The 18,650-nt window shown below is 39.3% G+C and overlaps 1 protein-coding gene and 1 non-coding gene across 7 annotated transcripts in view; one reads left to right on the forward strand and one right to left on the reverse strand.

Annotated features, from left to right (window-relative positions):
- Positions 1-18,650, forward strand: part of NSUN3 (NOP2/Sun RNA methyltransferase 3) — a 106,002-nt gene that overhangs the window by 63,168 nt on the left and 24,184 nt on the right. For 2 of the 6 annotated variants that reach the window (XM_036350331.1, XM_036350332.1), the window contains one exon: positions 3,888-4,121. The exons of 1 other annotated variant lie outside the window; for it this stretch is intronic. In XM_036350331.1, coding sequence (XP_036206224.1) covers positions 3,888-4,121 — 234 coding nt within the window. Of the gene's footprint in view, positions 1-3,887; positions 6,009-7,755; positions 8,689-18,650 lie in introns of those variants that run through there. 3 more of the 6 variants (XM_036350333.1, XM_036350334.1, XM_036350338.1) reach the window with 2 other exon arrangements.
- Positions 5,790-5,896, reverse strand: LOC118677814. The gene has a single exon (XR_004974540.1). It is a non-coding gene; the product is annotated as a U6 spliceosomal RNA (small nuclear RNA).

Consider the following 18,650-nt stretch of genomic DNA (forward strand, 5'->3'; position numbering starts at 1 on the left):
AGGAAGCTAATGGTAAGAGGCCTTGGGGGTGGGGGAGAGGAAGGGTAGGAAAAGACAGGGGCATGCTCCCAGGAGTTAGAGCGCACTGGGTCCTCCTTCCTAAGGGTTTAAGGGTGGAGATTCTAGGGGAGGTCCTAGGGAAGATCTCAATAGAATATTCAGCAGTTTTTCATGTGTGTCCTTTCAGTTGTGGTCTCCATTGATGGATTGGCATTTCAGTGCAGCTGGTCTTTCTATCATCAGCAGTTTTTCTATCATTTGATTTTTATTGAAATACCAAAAGTATTGGTTTTAAATCATTTGATTGTAGAGTGGTTAATACTCTAGTCTTAATTAAAATTGAGTACTTAGTGCCATTTATGCATCAAAAGCAAAGGAATTCTTATGTGTATTTATAAATGCTAATGTAGAGATAGATTTACACTTTCTGCAGAACCAGTGTAACCTCAGTATGAGCTGGTTCAATTCATGAGAAAAATGCCTTCTATGGCATAACATATTTCTTAGTATAGAAAAGTCTTGGTTATATGAATCCTGGAAGTGATTTTTTCCCCCCACATTGCCTATTTTCCTTGATCTTTGAATACAAATTATGGTATTTTTAAAATGTATAACTACTACCAGCAAAAGAATAGAAATGGTATTTAAAGAACAGTCATGAACAGCAAAACAGCAACAACCATTTGACAGGAATTCCTAACATTTGCCCTAGGGCAGGGGTGGGCAACCCCTGGCACACGTGCCAAACATGGCACGCCAGTAACTTTTGCTGGCATGCGAAACCCTCTCTTATAATCTTCCATTTACATTTTTTTCTTAATATCGACTTTTTTATTTTTCAGATAAATTCAGTGTAGGTGCATCTTAGATAAATAAATAATTTTACATAAAAAGTTATCTTAAAGACCATAGACATGGATTGACGAGAGAGGGGAAGAGCAATTTCTATGCCTCTGCCTTAACTCTCCTTGCCTTCCTAGATCCGACCAGTGTTTTGGTTTCATCCACATACACTTGTGAATCTTTGTTCTCAGTGATGAATTTTGTTAAGTCTCGTAATAGGAGTAGCCTGACGGATGAAAGTAGTAGCTCGTGCATATCTCTGAAGGTCACGAACTATAAACCTGATGTAAAATCTCTGTCATCAGTGATGCAGCAGCAAAAGTCCCACTGATAATATCAAACAGAGTCATAAAGTTTTCTGTCGGACTATCAGTGTACATGTATACATTAAAAAATAAATCTATTTTTCATCATCATATACTATACTGTGTTTTTGTTGCTCAAATGAATTTTATTATTTCTTCAAAGTTCTTCACATACGTACACTGTAAGAGATATCAAGTAGGCGTAACATGTTCTCAAAAAATTAGGGTTGGCACGCAGAAGAATTTTGACTCAGAGATTTTACTGGTTTTGGCATGCACTCACAAAAAGGTTGCCCACCCCTGTCGTAGGGTGTTGAGATTAACCCAATTTATAAAAAAGCCTTTCCTTGTTTAGAAATTAATGAGACCAGTTAAGTTATACCAACCTAATTTTAGAAAGATAAATTATGAATGTTGGAATGAAAACAAAGCAGAAGAATTAGCCAACATTGGCAACATTATAGAAATTAATTTAAATTTGCATCAAGCCAGAAACTTATTGTTTGTGAATGATGAGGCTTCTGTATACTTTTGTACAACTGTAATGAGAAAGAATTATACTTACTTGATTAAGGACTGGCTTTGCTAATTGTGAAAGTAGGATAAAAAAAGTCTTTTTACTATAAGTTTCAGATATCTGTATTCATATCTGCCTATATCCCTTGCACAATACTCTAACTTTTTAAAAGAAAGTCTTTTGTCCATTGCTGTAGTCAGTTGAAAGTGATCCAAACTGAGTGTAGCTGTAACTTATACAATTGTAGCAAAATATACTGATGCCTTAGTATATTATTATTTAAAAAAACCCACCACATCACCGAGTGTGTATGTGTTTCTTATTGCTGCTATAACAAATTACCACAATTTTAATGGCTTAAAATAATACATATGTATTATCTTATACTTCTAGAGGTCAAAACTTTAAAATCAAGGTGTGACAGAGCTGTGTTCCTTCTGGAAGCTGTAGGGGATGCAATATACAGAATGTTTGTGTCCTCCCCAGATTTATATGTGGAACTCTAATCCCGAAGGTGATGGTATTAGTTAATGGGGACTTTGGGAGGTGATCAGGTTATGAAGGTGGAGCCCTCATGAGTGGGATTAGTGCCCTTATAAAAGAGACCAGAGAGAGCTCCCTCTCCCCTTCACCATGTGAGGACAGGTCTCCACCAGATATCAAACCTACCAGGACCTTGATCTTGGACTTTCCAACCTCCAGAACTGTGAGGAGTAGATGTTTATTGTTTAAACCACCTAGTCTATGGTGTCTTTGTTATAGTAGCCTGAACTGACCACACAGGTAAAGTCAGTTGATAATCATTTCCTTACCTTTTCCAACTTCTAGCAACAGCCTGCACTCTTTGGCTACTGGCCTTTAGCCAGCAATCCTGCCATTCCATCCTTAGCACCAGTTATCGCCTTTCTTTCTCTGACTTTCTTACTTCTCTTTTCCATTTGTAAATATTTTTGTGAAAACGTTAGGCCCACTCAGATAATCCAGAATCTTTCTATCTTAAGAGCCTTAATTTTATCACATCTGCAAATGTCCTTCTGCCATGTAGATCTTTACTGTTAAATCTCAATTATTGGGGATGCGCTCTAATTGTTTAAATATAGTTGTGAGACATGGAGCTGACTGGACTCAAATCCAGTAGAGGTTGTGGAACATGATTTTTTTTTAAGTTACTGATTAGTAATTGCTCTGGGGTTATCACTATAGCATCAAGATTAAAACTTTTTTAGTTTTATGTTTCAGTAGATCACCTTGCCTCTCACTCTACTCTTCTTATTGAGGCTATCATGAACTTTCTTTAAGAAAAAAATGTGGTTTTTTGTTTTGTTTTGTTTTTATTTGAGAGAGATAGAAACATCAACATCAATGGGCTGCCTCCAGGGATGGAACTCGCAACCTGGGCATGTGCCCCGACGGGGAACCGAACTGGCAACCTCCTGGTGCATGGGTTGAAGTTCAGCCACTAAGCCACACCAGCCAGCCTATCATGAACTTTTGTTACCTTAAAACATCCTGGTTTCCTATCCATGCTCCCATCCTGTTTTTCATGAAGAGTTGAACCCTATCTTTTCAAAAACTAACTTCTCCATTTGTAGTCTGAAACTTGGGACTGCTCTTCTCTTGGATCTACATTTACAAATATTTGTAAGTCTTCTCTTTCAAACAAACAGACAGACAGATAAATCTTTCTTCCTATCTTTTCCCTGAAGCTACTCTTTCATCTAGTGAAGTCTTAATTTCTTTTTTAATTTCTGCCTCCCTTTAAATAGGCATTCTCTCAGGGTCTGTCTTTAGTCCACTTTTGTTTTTCTTGCTCTTTTCCTGGGAAATCTTACTTATTCCCATGACTTCATCTGTCACTGAGCCCTAATCTCTTTACTGAAGGTCAGCTGCTCTGTTCCACCTACCCATACATACCACTCAATATAGTCAAAGATAAACCTATTTTTTCATCATGTTCTACCCCCATCCTCTTATCCTTAAAAGATCAACAGCCAACAAATCAAATACACTCTGTCTTTCCCATGTTGATTAATTTGATTACCATTTTCCTAGTCACCTAGTTAGAGAGAAATAGTTGTGTGGCTAGAAAACATCCAGAGTTATTGCAGTCTGAGTCAAGATTGCAAAAAAGTTTCAAGTATGTAAGTTTCCTTGCCCTCAAATGCCGTAGCTTGTTTTTAATGTACCTAACCAATCTAATGCATTTTCCTGATTACATGCAGGTCTGCAATTAAGGCGTTGCGTCCTGGAGGGTTACTTGTGTACTCTACATGCACACTTTCCAAAGCAGAAAATCAGGATGTGATCAGTGAAATTTTAAATTCCTGCAGTAATATCATGCCTGTGAACATAGAGGAAATGGCAAGGACTTGCTCCCAAGACTTCGCATTTGTGCCCACTGGCCAGGAGTGTGGACTTTTGGTGATTCCAGAAAAGGGCAAAGCGTGGGGCCCAATGTACGTAGCCAAACTGAAAAAATCGTGGACTGTATGAACTTGGTGATGTGCACTTTGGAAACTGTGTCCGTGTACTATTGTATTTATTTTTTCTGGGCTTTCTACATGTGAACATTTAAATAATTATGGAGTCAGTTTCCCTGGATCTGTTTTGGAATCCAGGATGCTAGTTTTGGATGCTAGTTAATACTCTAGCATCTCAGAGTTTAGGCTTGAGAATTTTACAGGTGTATACTTTTCCTAGAAATACATCTACAGCAGTGATTTAAGGTGGTGCAGATGGTGTTTGTTCTGTATAATAAAATTGCTGTCTTTTACTTGGCATTTTGTAGTTAAATTAATCTACATGGTTTTGTGCATAGGATGTTTGGAAGTACATCCTATCCATGAGGTTGGTACTTTGAACCTTTAAAAATGCACATTTGCTGGCCCTCTTAGGATTTGTCTCCTTATCAAATATACAGATTCTTTGAGAGTTTTCCTCCCCCTTTTTCTTAAGAACTGATTGGTATTCTGAGACTAACTTCTTAAGCAGCTCTATTTCTAGTTCTAGCAAAATATGTTTCCTACTTGCTAAGTTGTTTTTTGTTAAGGACTGTCTTCTGTTTACTGCAAAGGTCAGTGACTCTACTGACATCAGCTTTATTTCTGCACGATTTTTGTATTCACAAATACAAATTGAAAGGGGGAATTATGTTGAAAGGCCATTAGAAGAGCAGATTCACATGCACATGTTTGACATTTGACATTCAGCTAGTAGAATAATGGAGTCTATCCAGCAGACTATAAAGCAAGTGCTTGAAACAAAACCAGAATGATTAATAACTGCAATAACTGGAACTATATTCGGAGAGTTTTGTTACATAATTGCAGTTATAATGAGCACCACAGAATCTGATTATCTTAGAGTTGCAATCTGGAGGGGCTTTTTATTTCACTCTGTTATGAAATGTTATGTGAGAGTATGATGTCACATGTTAATGCACAAGAGGGAGATGCCTAATGAGAGTGGATTATATTATTACTAAAACCCAATACATTTACTAAGTGGCTCTCCCTGTTTACATATATCTTGGGAATGTTGTACACATTTCTGTATATGTACTTAGAGTTTTAGTTTCAGGGTGGATCATGTGTTTTCTCTAGAAATTGCTTCACTTAGAGTCCAAACATATTTTTCCAACTGTTAAGAAAAAGTATGCACACTTCAAAAGATTATATCATTTTGGAAATAAGCATTTAAAAAAAAAACTCTGACTATTCTATATAATAAAAGCCTAATATGCAAATTGTCCCCTTGACTGAGAGTTAGCCCGGAGTTCAACCCAGAGTTCGACCAGGGGGCGGGGCTGGCCAGCCAATTGAGGGAAGGCCCTGGCTGGTAGCAGTGGCAGGCAGCTAGGGGCAGGAGAAGGGAGGCCCCGGCCGGCTTCCGGAAGCTGCTAGGGACCCTACTCATGCACGAATTTCATGCACTGGGCCTCTAGTATAAATATAAAATTCTGCTGAAGTTGAAGCTTTTTGGATTGTTTATTCTATTCTGTGCGTATAAATAGACTATTTACCTATTAGCTTTTTTTGTTTTGCAAGCATATATAACTGGGTTACTGAAACTGGGAAGTCTGAGGAAGAATGTTTATTTTATACCTTCATTCCATTAACCTTTTTATTTTTTTAGAATGCTTCATGAATTTGCATGTCATCCTTGCACAGGGGCCATGCTAATCTTCTCTGTATCATTCCAATTTTAGTATATGTGCTGCTGAAGCGAGCACAACCATTTTTTTCTTTATATCTAATCAATATATTTAAAGAAAAGCTGGATCTCTTAGACTCAATCAGATATACCGGGATAATAAAGAAGATTAATGATAATGGAAAAAGGTATTTGTTTGTATGTGTGTGCTCATTAATTTTTTTCAATATGAAATCCTGCCTTTAGATACTGTAGGTTTAAGAAGTGCATTCATTCTGAGTAGGTTAATCACAAAGTAAATTCTCACAGTGCACTTCATTGAATGTCATTATTTCCCCAACACAATGCCATGAAGCCTGTTCTGAGTACTCAGTGTGCCACTGGATTAGACCTTCCTATGAGTACTTTAAAAATGCAACTATATATGTGTATAAAATATCTCACTTTATTATTAACAATCATTATAATGAAACAGCTGACATTTATCTATTGACCATTAAATATTTGATTGTTATATATACATATAACTTTAAAAAAAGATAGATAGCTTTTTTGATCTTTTAAACAGTTTCAGGAGTGAGTATTGTAACTACCTTTTGTAGATGAGAAAACCAAGCTCAGTACTATACTTGGGTCCAAGATTAAAACTAGCTCCAAAGGCCAGGCCCTTGTCCCTCTCTGCACTATGCTGTCTCTCAGGATATCCTATATAATAAAAGGCCAGGGACCATAAGCAGAACGACCTGAAGGACCGCTCGACCAGTCGCCATGAGGTGCATTGACCACCTCTCAGTCCCTCCCCTCCCCCACCTCCCCCATCCTCCCACCTCTGCCTGCAGGCAAAGGAGGAACCATGGGGAAGTGGGTGGCGGCGGGGTGGGACTGGGGACTGGCTAGCGGGCAGAACAGCTGACCTCCCCCTGGCCTGTAGGCTCCAATAGATCAGTGATGGTGAACTGGGGAACCGGGGTGGGTGGTGGGAGGACCAGGCTGGCTGTGAGGCAGTTGGGATCCCCAGCTCATCCCCAGCTGCTCGGGGGCTCAGGCCAGCGGAAAAGCAGGCACTGGCGACTTCACCTCCATGCCTGTGCGCTGGGCTGGCTGCTGATGGAATGCGCTGCCCGCTTTGGGCTGCTCACATGGGCGCTGCTGCTGCTGCTGCTGCTGCTGCTGGGGCTTGCAGCGCTGACAGAAGCTGCGGGGCACACCTGCGACCTACCTGCCCCGGGGGAGGAGGCAGCATTCGGCTTGGGGACTGGCGAACGGGCAGAAGATGGCCCTGATCGCAGGCTAGGCCTAGGGACCCTACCCACATGATTTTTTTTCTTTTTTCTTTTTTTATTATTATTATTAGTTAACGTATTACAAATGTGTCCTCATCCCCCCCATTAACCCCCCACCTCCCCCGCCCCCCCCCCCCCTCATGCTCCCATCCCCCTGTTGTCCATGTCCATTGGTTTGGCTTATATACATGTATACAAGTCCTTCGGTTGATCTCTTCCCCTCTGAAGATTTGGATTCTCAAAATCTGGGATGTTCGTTCACTCAAACCCCCTGGTCCCCCTAATAATCTCCAGAAGTTTGTACAGCAAGAAACAGTGTTACTGCAAGCCAGGATGATGTACAATGGATGAGCCAGAGATCCCAGCCTGAGGAACTGCCCTGCCTGAGCTAGGGACTCCTACCCACACGATTTTGTGCTCAGGGCCTCTAGTAGGTTATAAGAACCCTCAGGGTCACCCGCTGGCTTTACCCTTATTCTCCATTGCTCAGTTTTCTACAGCAATTCCCTATCCACAGGGCATCTAGGGTGAGTCAATATTTGGGTTTTTTTTTTACCCCAAATATTTTAGGGTGTGTTCTAAAGAAGTACTTCTTGTGATTGTCATACCCAGAAATATCCCAAGGACATACTCTGTGCCTTCCTTTTCTTTGCAGATGCTGAACTGAAGAATAGAAATTTGGAGCAGCCTTGCAATGTCAATTGAAAAGCAAGGAGTAATTGATACTACTTTCAGTGGCATTGAGTTACTTTCAAAATAGCTTTATAAAAATTTAGGTTGCTTACCAACACATTAACTTCTCTCTGCCATCAGCACACTGAACAGCCACTAGTTTCAGAAATAGACTATGAATAAATGTAATGCATTTAAATGGTGTGTACTGAATTTTTAAAGCATCAGATACTATCTGTGGTTTGGAATCAAGGCAGTCTGCAGTCCTTTTATCCAATTATATATATCCATCTAGCCTTATGCTCAAGATTGCATGTTATCCCCTCAGCAGTATTGTGAAAAATATCCTTTTATACAGGATGAGTAGACATAAAATAATAGAGACCAGACCACTGGCTATGCAACTAAATAAAATTGTTGCAAATCTAATAGGCCCTTATCCAACTAGGCTGTATCTTGGGAGATAAGCATCAGATAATCTGCATAGGCTAATGTAACTCATCTGGAATACAAAGAAGAAATTGGAACCAATAGCAACACTTTTATTAGATACCTGGAAGTCTTTTGATGCAATTGAATGGGCTACTTGTATTATATGCTAGGTAAATTTGACTTTGGGGACAAATAGAACAGCACATTTTACTTTCAACCCATTTATATGGTTCACATAAATGGTTTATAGTCTCTCTTTCCTTGCCTTATTGTTGCATTGTGGAGGGAAGAAAGGATGGTGCCCATGATTGATGGAATTCTGGCTGACATTGAGCTATAATATCACCCAGGTCCCATGGGTATCTGAAGGGTATTCAGATGAAAGTTCATAAGTTAACTAATATCTGCTGATAATCTACTTTTTGTTCCAAAAGCCCTAACAACATCTGTCCTGAAAACATTAAAAGTAATATCATAATTTGAAGTGGCTTCAGGCTTCAAAGTCATTGAGTGTGAATCAGAAATACTGTTTTTACAAGGGGATGTTTTCATATTTTTCTACCCAGTAGAGGAATTGCTAGATTATATGTTAGTTATACTTTTAATTTTTAAAGGAACTTTCATACTGTTTTCCATAGTGGCTGTATCAATTTACATTTTTATACCTGAAATTTATATGTTATTAACCAGTTACTTCAATAAATTGATAGAATAGTTTCTATTCATATTATTGTATGACATTTAAAATAAAAAAAGAATTGATTTGGGATTCTCACTAGGAAAACAATAGAGTAAAAAAAATGTAAAATTGATCTGTAATTCAGTAGTAAGGTTTTTAAGAAATAGGTTTCATTAAATCTAGGGAGGAAGAAAGCCTAGAGTGTATACTTCTTAATTTATTTATTTTTTAAAACCTTTATTGTTGAAAGTATTACATATGCCTTCTGTTTCCTCCATGTACCCGTTCTAGCCCACCTCCGCCCCCCGCACCAGATCTTCACCATCCCATTGTCTGTGTCCATGCTTTATGCATATAAGTTCACTGGTTGATTTCCCCCGACCTACCCACTCACACCTCGTCCCCTTCCTCCTCCCCCCACCTTCCCTCTGAGACTAGAGTATATACCTCCTTAAAATTTAATTAGCTCAATCAAATATTAACTCCATACCTTTCTGTAACTTTTCATAAATGAATTTCCTCAATCATGTGAGACCATACAGTCATGTTGAAATTGTGCGAAAGCATATGCTACCTTAGGAAAAGGACTATTTTCCTCCCTGGAAGCTATTTGATGGAATACGTTATGATTCAATTAAGCTTGCTATGGCTTGTCAAAAGGAATTTTCTGCTGTATATTGCTGTGGAAGAGCCCATTATTCACAAATAACTATTCAACCTAGCAGATTCAACAAAGACTAAAAATGTATTGCCTATTGAAAAATAAGAAACAGGACTATAGCACACAGCTATTCCCTAGTTCTTAAAAAAAAGTAGGAGTAAAAGTACACATATTAACAAGAATGAATAAATTTAAGAGGGATTAGCATTGGTGACAGGGGAAAAGAGGGACTGAGCTTATTCCAGTTTATAATTAAGTTATAGAGAGATTCCTCATTTACTCACCTAAACAAGATGTTAACAACTTTCCAAAATGGTAAACCTTTCTCCCCTTCTTATTTCACAGCAATACACTGGCTTGAGGGGTAGAAGAATTTGTGCTCACTCATGATTTGTTAGTAGGAAGGATTACTGTCTGTTTGTAGCTCAGAGCTGGCAACTCTTAAGAAAAGGAAAGTGGGGATGTGGTAGTGGCAAGTAGCATGATGCTACTGGAAATTGTTTTGGGTGATGTGTGATATTTTTAGCCATGAATAGCCAACATAAAAAGCTATACCACATTTCTACATTGATAGACATCCGTCTTGACTTAATCATAAAAAATTTATGTGTAAGTCTTAAATTATAACAAGTGTGTTTAATAAATTCAACAATACACAAACTACCTATGCTCTTTAATAAAAATATTTCTTTTTTCATATATTCTGGTACAGATAATCTCTGTTACATTTTCCTTATGAAGCTATAGCTATGCCCATAGATGCATTATTAGCTATCTAGTTAACCTGACCACATAGAGTTAACTCAGCAGGCTTCTTTTCCATCCCACAGTATTGAGTTGGCTGAAGCAACTTGATAGTTTCAGAAGAGGTAATTTTTTTTTAACCAAGAGAGTGGTTCTGAAGAGGCTTAAGTGGGATCTGAAATATCACTTTGGGGTAGGGTCTGGAATGAGTCAGTCAAACATGCTTCAGAAGTGAAGGACACTATGATAGGCCTGGAGGGTTTAATATACACAGGAAGCACATTACAACTCCCAACAAGGTTTATGTGTTCATCTACCTGGTCACACACACTATATTCACTGAGGATGTCAGTGTACTCTAGCTCATATCTTCTCCATTGCAACTCCTGCCACAGGCTGAATTGAACATCTCTATGAAAAACTTGTCCAATATCCTGCCTTCCTGATTCCTCCTCAGTGGCTCTTGTCTCCATTGTCTTCAGCAACTCACACTCCTAGGTATTCCTTAGAACTTGGCATCGTCTGGAGCCACACTCTCAATTGACCTTCCTACATGTTGGAAATTTTTTTATCTGCCCTGTCCAGTATGGTAGCTATTGCAAGTCTATTGAGCACTTGAGGAAAATAATTGTAATTTTAATTATTTTTAATGTAAATAGCCATATGTCGCTAGTGACCTTCATACTGGATAGCACAGATCTAAAATTTCTCCACTTAGGAAAATTTAATCTCAGTACCTTCTGTTCTTCCATCTCTCTTATTCTCATTAAAAACTGCAATCCAATTTCCTTGACACCTGTTGTTTTTAAACCTTCATTCCCTAAGACTATAGTTTCCTCCCCTGGTCTCCTTCCCTTATTGATTCTGGATGCTATGGTTGATTCCCTAAAGTAATTTCTCACAGTACTTTCATCTCCTTCATGCTCTTATACTCTACTGCATCTGATATTTAAACTTTCATCTCTAGATCGGTCCAATAGTCCATGTTTCTACTGACATATCTAGATAGTTGAGCATTGTTTAGAAAAGAAAATCATAGAGCAGTACAGATTGATGGCGCTGAAAATTTACACACCTGGGCAGATTGATTTCACTACAAATTCATGTTCACCTGCCTCCTATGACTTTTACACTGCCCAGTAACTTTGGCTCTTCTTTGGCCAGCTTCCTTTTCCATTCTCATTAGTGGATTGTCCAAACTTCCACTATTCTCTGTAACTCTCTTATATAAACACTCTCCTCTTTTCTCTCAGAAGATACCCCTGCCTCCTAGTTTCTTCTGAAAATGGTGGTCATCAGAGTGAATGTCCGTAATCATTCCTGATGCATACACCTTATATTTGGAAGCACCACCATCTATCTGACCCCACAAGTTAGTAAACAGGAAGTCGTGTGTAGTTTTTATGTATCTCTTTCTCACTCTCACTTCTAAATAATAATCAAATCTTACCTTTTATATTGTTCTCTTGTTGTTTACTACTATTGGCATTGCCTTAGTTAAGACCATCTAGCCTATTAAATTTTCTTTTTTTTTCCATTTATTTTTTATTTTTCCCCCATTTATTTTATTTTATTTTATTTTTTTAATTAAATCTTTATTGTTCAGACTATTACATTTGTTCCTCTTTTTTCCCCCCATAACTCCCCTCCTCCCAGTTCCCGCCCCACCCTCCGCCCTCACTCCCCACCCACTGTCCTCATCCATAGGTGCACGATTTTTGTCCAGTCTCTTTCCGCATCTCCCACACCCCTTTCCCCCCCAAGAATAGTCAGTCCATTCCCTTTCTATGTCCCTGATTCTATTATGATCACCAGATTATTTGTTCACTTGATTCTTAGATTCACTTGTTGATAGATGCATGTTTGTTGTTCATAATTTGTATCTTTACCTTTTTCTTCTTCTTCCTCTTCTTAAAGGATACCTTTCAGCATTTCATATAATGCTGGTTTGGCGGTGATGAACTCCTTTAGCTTTATCTGTGAAGCTCTTTATCTGACCTTCAGTTCTGAATGATAGCTTTGCTGGATAAAGTAATCTTGGTTGTAGGTTCTTGGTATTGATCACTTTGAATATTTCTTGCCATTCCCTTCTGGCCTGCAAAGTTTCTGTTGAGAAATCAGATGACAGTCGTATGGATATTCCCTTGTAGGTAACTGAGTTTCTTTCTCTTGCTGCTTTTAGGATTTTCTCTTTGTCTTTTGCTCTTGGCATTTTAATTATGATGTGTCTTGGTGTGGTCCTCTTTGGATTCCTTTTGTTTGGGGTTCTCTGTGCTTCCTGGACCTGTAAGTCTATTTCTTTCACCAGGTGGGGGAAGTTTTCTGTCATTATTTCTTCAAATAGGTTTTCAATATCTTGCTCTCTCTCATCTTCTGGCACCCCTATAATTCTGATGTTGGTACGCTTGAAGCTGTCCCAGAGGCTCCTTACACTATCTTCGTATTTTCGGATTCTTTTTTCATTTTGCTTTTCTGGTTGGGTGTTTTTTGCTTCTTTGCATTTTGAATCTTTGACTTGATTCTTGCGCTCCTCTGGTCTGCTGTTGGGTGTCTGTACAATATTCTTTATTTCAGTCAGTGTATGCTTAATTTCTAGTTGGTTCTTTATCACAATATCGAGGGTCTCATTAGATTTCTTGAGAATCTCACTACACTTATCGGCGGTCTCACCAGTCTTTTCGAGGGCCTTACTAAGTTTATCGGCAGCTTCTAGACAGTTCTTGAGAGACCTTAAAAGTGTGGTTTTGAGCTCTATATCTTCCATTTCTGACATTTGCGTCCTGTTTCTTTGTCTCCACATTTTTGTATCTTTTCTTGGTGCACCCCCTAGTGGTCTTTGTGCGCAGTCTTGTTGTAGTTAAGCCTTGATTGTTGTTGGCAATACTGGGGGTGATTTGACCTCCAGGCTAACTGGCTATGAGAGTTAGCTGTGTCTGCAGTGGGAGAGCTTCTGTGCTGGATCTCAGGGCGGTGCTAATCTAGTGTTTGCCTGAGGCTATCCGGCAAATGGCTCTGCGTAGGGGCTTGGGCGGGGCAGGTCCCCGGGGATCTACAGGGCGGGCCGGATCAAGCAGTTATGGCTGCTCTCAGTTCCGTCCCTAGGGGCTCTGCCTCTCAGAGTCCCAGCAACCGCTGCAAACCTCGGAGAGAAAGCTGCCTTCGAGTTCCGACTGAAGTTCCGACTTCGAGTTCCGACTGAAGCCAGACAGTCCCACTTCTTCCATTTGAGTCTGGGTCCCTAGAGACTCGCCCGGATCTGGAGCTCAGAGTCTGAAATTCCCTCCCAATTGAAAACAACAACCGCGCCCTCCGCCGCCAGCCCGCTCCGCGCGCACTCCGAACCTGAGTATTTCACTTCAGCACTGCGCCTCCTCTGAGTCTGGGTATGATATTCTATTTCCTCCTAGTTGTAGAATTTCCACTCAGCCACCCTTCCTGTGGTTCTGGATGATGTCCGTTCCGTCTTTTAGGTGTACCCTTGAATTGGTTGTTCGAGGCAGCAATCTCCGGCGTTAACCTATGCCGCCATCTTGGTTTCTCTAGCCTATTAAATTTTCTTCCCAATTCATCTTCCCACCTGCTACCTCACACCTCACAGTCCACACTGCTTGTTGCTGCAGAAGGGCTCATCCCACAACAAAATCCTAATATGTCATTACCTGCTCAGAATTCTTTAATGGTTCCCTGTTACCTACAGGATGAAATCTGAACCCTTAGAACCCGTAGCATTTCATATTAGGTCCTCTAACTTTGAGATTTGTATCTCTCTTGCACACTCTTATTCTCTTACACACACACACACACACACACACACACACACACCTGAATCCTCTTTAACTTAATAAACCAGTAGTGAAGCCCTGCTGAGATCAGGTTCCAGACAGAATCTGGGACAGATTGAGTTGTGTGGCTCTAGGACAGAGGAAATATTTCCCTTGCACACCTGACCAGTACAAAACCCTCCCTTCATCTGGCCAAATCTTGGTCTGTTTGGGCCTTATAAACTCTGTTGGCTTCAGCCTGATGAATCCTTGAGATACCCACCCCACCAAAAAGCTGTGCAAACAACCAGAAGGCGGCCTGGGGTATTTGCTGAGTGGCCTCAGACCCAGCACTGGCACTGAATTTGAACCTATATCAATCTAGTGAACACCACTGGCCTCCCCTGGTGACGCACTGAGAATGTACTTCATTCAAGTTGAGAACTGCCTGAGGCTCTTTCAGTGACTGAGCCTAACAAGCATCTGGCAGGCAGAGGCCATGTGGTGTGTCTTGGTGCTTTTTCTGACCATCCCCTGGGCCTGGTGCTGGTGAAAGCTGGCCTTGGTATGCAATTTGGTCCTTCCCTCACACATCCAGGTTCAGGAGAGGCTGCCACAAACTGTGGATGGTTTTGTAGTTCCAAACAGGTTGGGTCTGACATTGCCCTACAGCAGAGTCTTTACCAAGAGGCACCAAAACCAACATGCCCAGGAGCCAGCTTCAGACAACATCAGAGTAGGCTCCAATTACCTTCGCACGCAGCATATCTAAAGGAAGATCTTAACAGGCACAAAACCCCGCTGAGGCAAATTTCCGCTTAGTGTGGTCAGCACTTTTGGAATAGCTCGTACATTGTGGTCAGGGTTGAGCCTTACAGTTAGCCAGTTAGACAGATTGTATCGGCTGTGCACTACTGTCACCAGAAAAACATTGTACACAGGGACCTGAGGGCCGAGAACCTCTGAGGGTCGACCCCACACATGAACGTGCCAAGAGCAATCAAGACTCACTTGCAACAGGAGAGCCCACATAACCCAGACAAGGGACATTCCTGATGCACCCAGCCCAGGTAATCAAAGAGAATGCATCACTGCTTCCCATAGGAAACCTGCTACCAAGGCCACCCTACCAAGACTGGGAGTCATAGCAGATATAATTAATACATAGAAACACACACAAAGAGGCAACCAAAATGGGGAGACAGAGGAAAATGCCCCAATGAAAGAACAGGAGAAATCTCCAGAAAAAGAGCTAAATGAAACAGGCAAACAATTTATCAGATAAATAGTTTTAAAAAATAGTTATAAGGATGCTCAAGGAACTTAGTGAGAACTACAACAGTATGAAAAGGACATAGAAACCATGAAAAAGAACATTCAGAAATAGAGAATACAATATCTGAAATGAAGAATAAACTAGAAGGAATAAATAGTAAGTTGAATGAAACAAAGGATTGAATCAGTGATTAGGAAGACAAGGTAGCAGAAAACACCCAATCAGAGCAGTAGAAAGAAAAATGTATTTAAAAAAATGAGGCCAAGGCTGATGTGGCTCAGTTGGAGCATTCTCCCATACACTAAAAGTTTGCAGGTTCTATTTCCAGTCAAGGCACATATCTAAGTTGTGGGTTTGATCCCAAAGGGGCATGTATGGGAGGCCCCTGATCAATGTTTCTCTCTCTCTCTCTCTCTCTCTCTCTCTCTCTCTCTCTCTCTCTCTCTCTCCCTCTTCCCCTCTTTCTCTCTAAAAAAAGGTAGTTTAAGGGACCTTTGGGAAAACATCCACATCATAGGGTTATTATAAGGAGAAGAGGGAGAAAAAGAGATTGAGAACCTATTTGAAGAAATAATGACTGAAAATTTCTGTAACCTGGTGGAAGGAAAAAGAAACACAAGTACAAGAAGTGCAGAGTCCCAAACAAGAGGAGCCCAAAGAGGCCCACACCAAGATACATCATAATTAAAATGACAAAGATTAAAGAGAAAGATAGAATCTTAAAAGCAGCAAGAGAAAGACAGTTAATTACCTACAAGGAAGCTTCCATAAGACCATCAGCTGATTTCTCAACAGAAAGATTTCAGGCCAGAAGGGATTGACATGAAATATTTAAAGTGATGAAAAGCAAGGACCTACAACCAAGACTACTTTATCCAGCAAGGCTATCATTTAAATTTGAAGGAGAAATAAAGAGCTTCTCAGACACGAAAAAGATAAAGGAACTTGTTACCATCAACCAACCCAGTACAACAAGAAAATGTTAAAGGATCTTTTAGAAGTAAGAAGGAGGAGGAGGAGGAGGAGGAGCAGGAGAAGGAGGAGAAGGAAGGGGACATAGTTAAAAGTAAAATGGCAATGAATACCTACCTATCAATTATCACATTAAATGTAAATAGCTTCAATGTTCCAATCAAAAGACATAAGGTAGCTGAATGAATAAGAAAACAAGACCCACATATATACTATCTGCAAGAGACCCACCTCAGAACGAAAGATACACACAGACTAAAAAGTAAATGGATGGAAAAAGCTATTTCATGCAAATAGAGAGGAAATGGAAAGGAGAAAAAAAAGCTGGGGTCGTATTACATATATCTGACAAAATAGACTTTAAAAGAAAAGCTATGGTAAGAGAAAAAGAAGGACACTACATAATGATAAAGGGAGCAATCCAGTAAGAAGATATAACCCTTGTAAACACTTACGTACCCAACATAGGAGCACCAACATATGTAAAGCAAATCTTGATGGTCATAAAAGAAGAGATTGACAGTAATACAGTCACACTAGGAGATTTTCACACTCCATTGACATCAATGGATAGATCGTCCAGACAGAAATCAACAAGGAAACAGCAGCTTTAAATGACACACTAGGTCAGATGGATTTCATTGAAATCTTCAAAGTATCTCCCCTCAAAGCAGCAGAATATGCATTCTTTTCACGTGCACATAGAACATTCTCAAAGATAGACCATATGTTAGGATATTAAACAAGTCTCAGTAAATTTTAAAAGACTAAAATTATATCAGGTATCTTCTCTGACCATAATGGTATGAAACTAGAAATCAACCACAAGAAAAAAAAATATATACAAAGACATGGAGGCTAAATAACATGTTACTAAACAATTAATGGATTAACAATCAGATTAAGGAAGAAATCAAAAGTTACCTTGAAACAAATGAAAATGAGAACAGAGTTCAAAATCTATGGTACACAGCAAAAGCAGTCCTAAGAGGGAAATTCTTAGTGTTATTAGGCTTATCTCAAGAAACAAGAAAAATCTCAAATAAATAATCTAATTTTATACTTAAAAGAACTAGAAACAAAACAACAAATCCCAAAGCGAGTAGAAGAAAGAAAATACTAAAGACCAGAGCATAAATAAGTGAAATAGAGTCTTAAAAAAACAATAAAAAAGATTAATGAAACCAAGAGCTTGTTCTTTGAAAAGATAAACAAGATTGAACAGCCTTCAGCTGAGTTATCAGAGAAAGAGGGGGTGGGGGAGGAAAAGAGAGAGAGAACCCAAATAAATAAAATCAGAGATGAAAAAGGAGAAGTAACAACTGGCACCAAAGTTATATGAGAACTTTAAGAAAGTATTATGAACAACTATGCCAACAAATTGGACAATCTGAAAGAAATGGATACATTTCTAGAAACATACAATCATCCAAAGCTGATTAGGATAATCATAAAATCTGAAAGGACAGATCACAAGTAGTGAAATTGAAGCAGTAATAAAACAACAATAACAACAACAACAAACAAACAAAAAGTCATGTACCAGATGGCTTCACAGGTGAATTTTACCAAACATTCAAAGAAGAGCTAATACCTATCATTCTCAAACTATTTTAAAAATTTTAAGAGGAGGGAAGACTCCCAAACTCATTCCATGAGGCCAACATTATACTAATTGCAAAACCAGGTAACGACACTATAAAGAAGGAAAATTATAGGCCAATATCCCTGATGAACATAGATCTTAAAATCCTCAACAAAATATTAGCAAACCTGATTCAGCAGTACATTAAAAAGATCAAACACATACTCAAGTGGAATTTATACTTGGGGTGCAAGGTTGGTACAATATCCTCAAGTCAATAAACATGATACACTGCATAAACAAATACAATATATAAATCCATGATCATATCTATAGATGTGGAAAAAGCATTTAATAAAATCCAGCACCCATTTATGATGAAAACTCTCAGCAAAGTAGGAACAAAGGAAGCATACCTCAACATAATAAAGGCCATTTATGACAAACCTGCAGGCAAGATCATACTTAGTGATTAAAACCACTTCCCTTAACCTTGGGAACAAGACAGGGTGTCCACTTTCACTACTCTTATTCAACATAGTACTAGAAATTCTAGCCACAGCATTCAGACAACAAGAAGGTATAAAAGGTATTCTAGTTGGAAAAAAAGAAGTAAAACTGTAATTTTTTGCAGATGACATGATACTATCCTATCTAATAAAACAGAAAAATGGTAATTGGCGTATGACCGCTACCCTTCCCATTGGCTAATCAGCGAGATATGCAAATTAACTGACAGCCAAGATGGTGGCCGGCAGCCAGGAAGCT

Source organism: Myotis myotis, unplaced genomic scaffold, assembly GCF_014108235.1.
Source record: "Myotis myotis isolate mMyoMyo1 unplaced genomic scaffold, mMyoMyo1.p scaffold_m19_p_2, whole genome shotgun sequence".
Lineage (NCBI taxonomy): Eukaryota > Metazoa > Chordata > Mammalia > Chiroptera > Vespertilionidae > Myotis > Myotis myotis.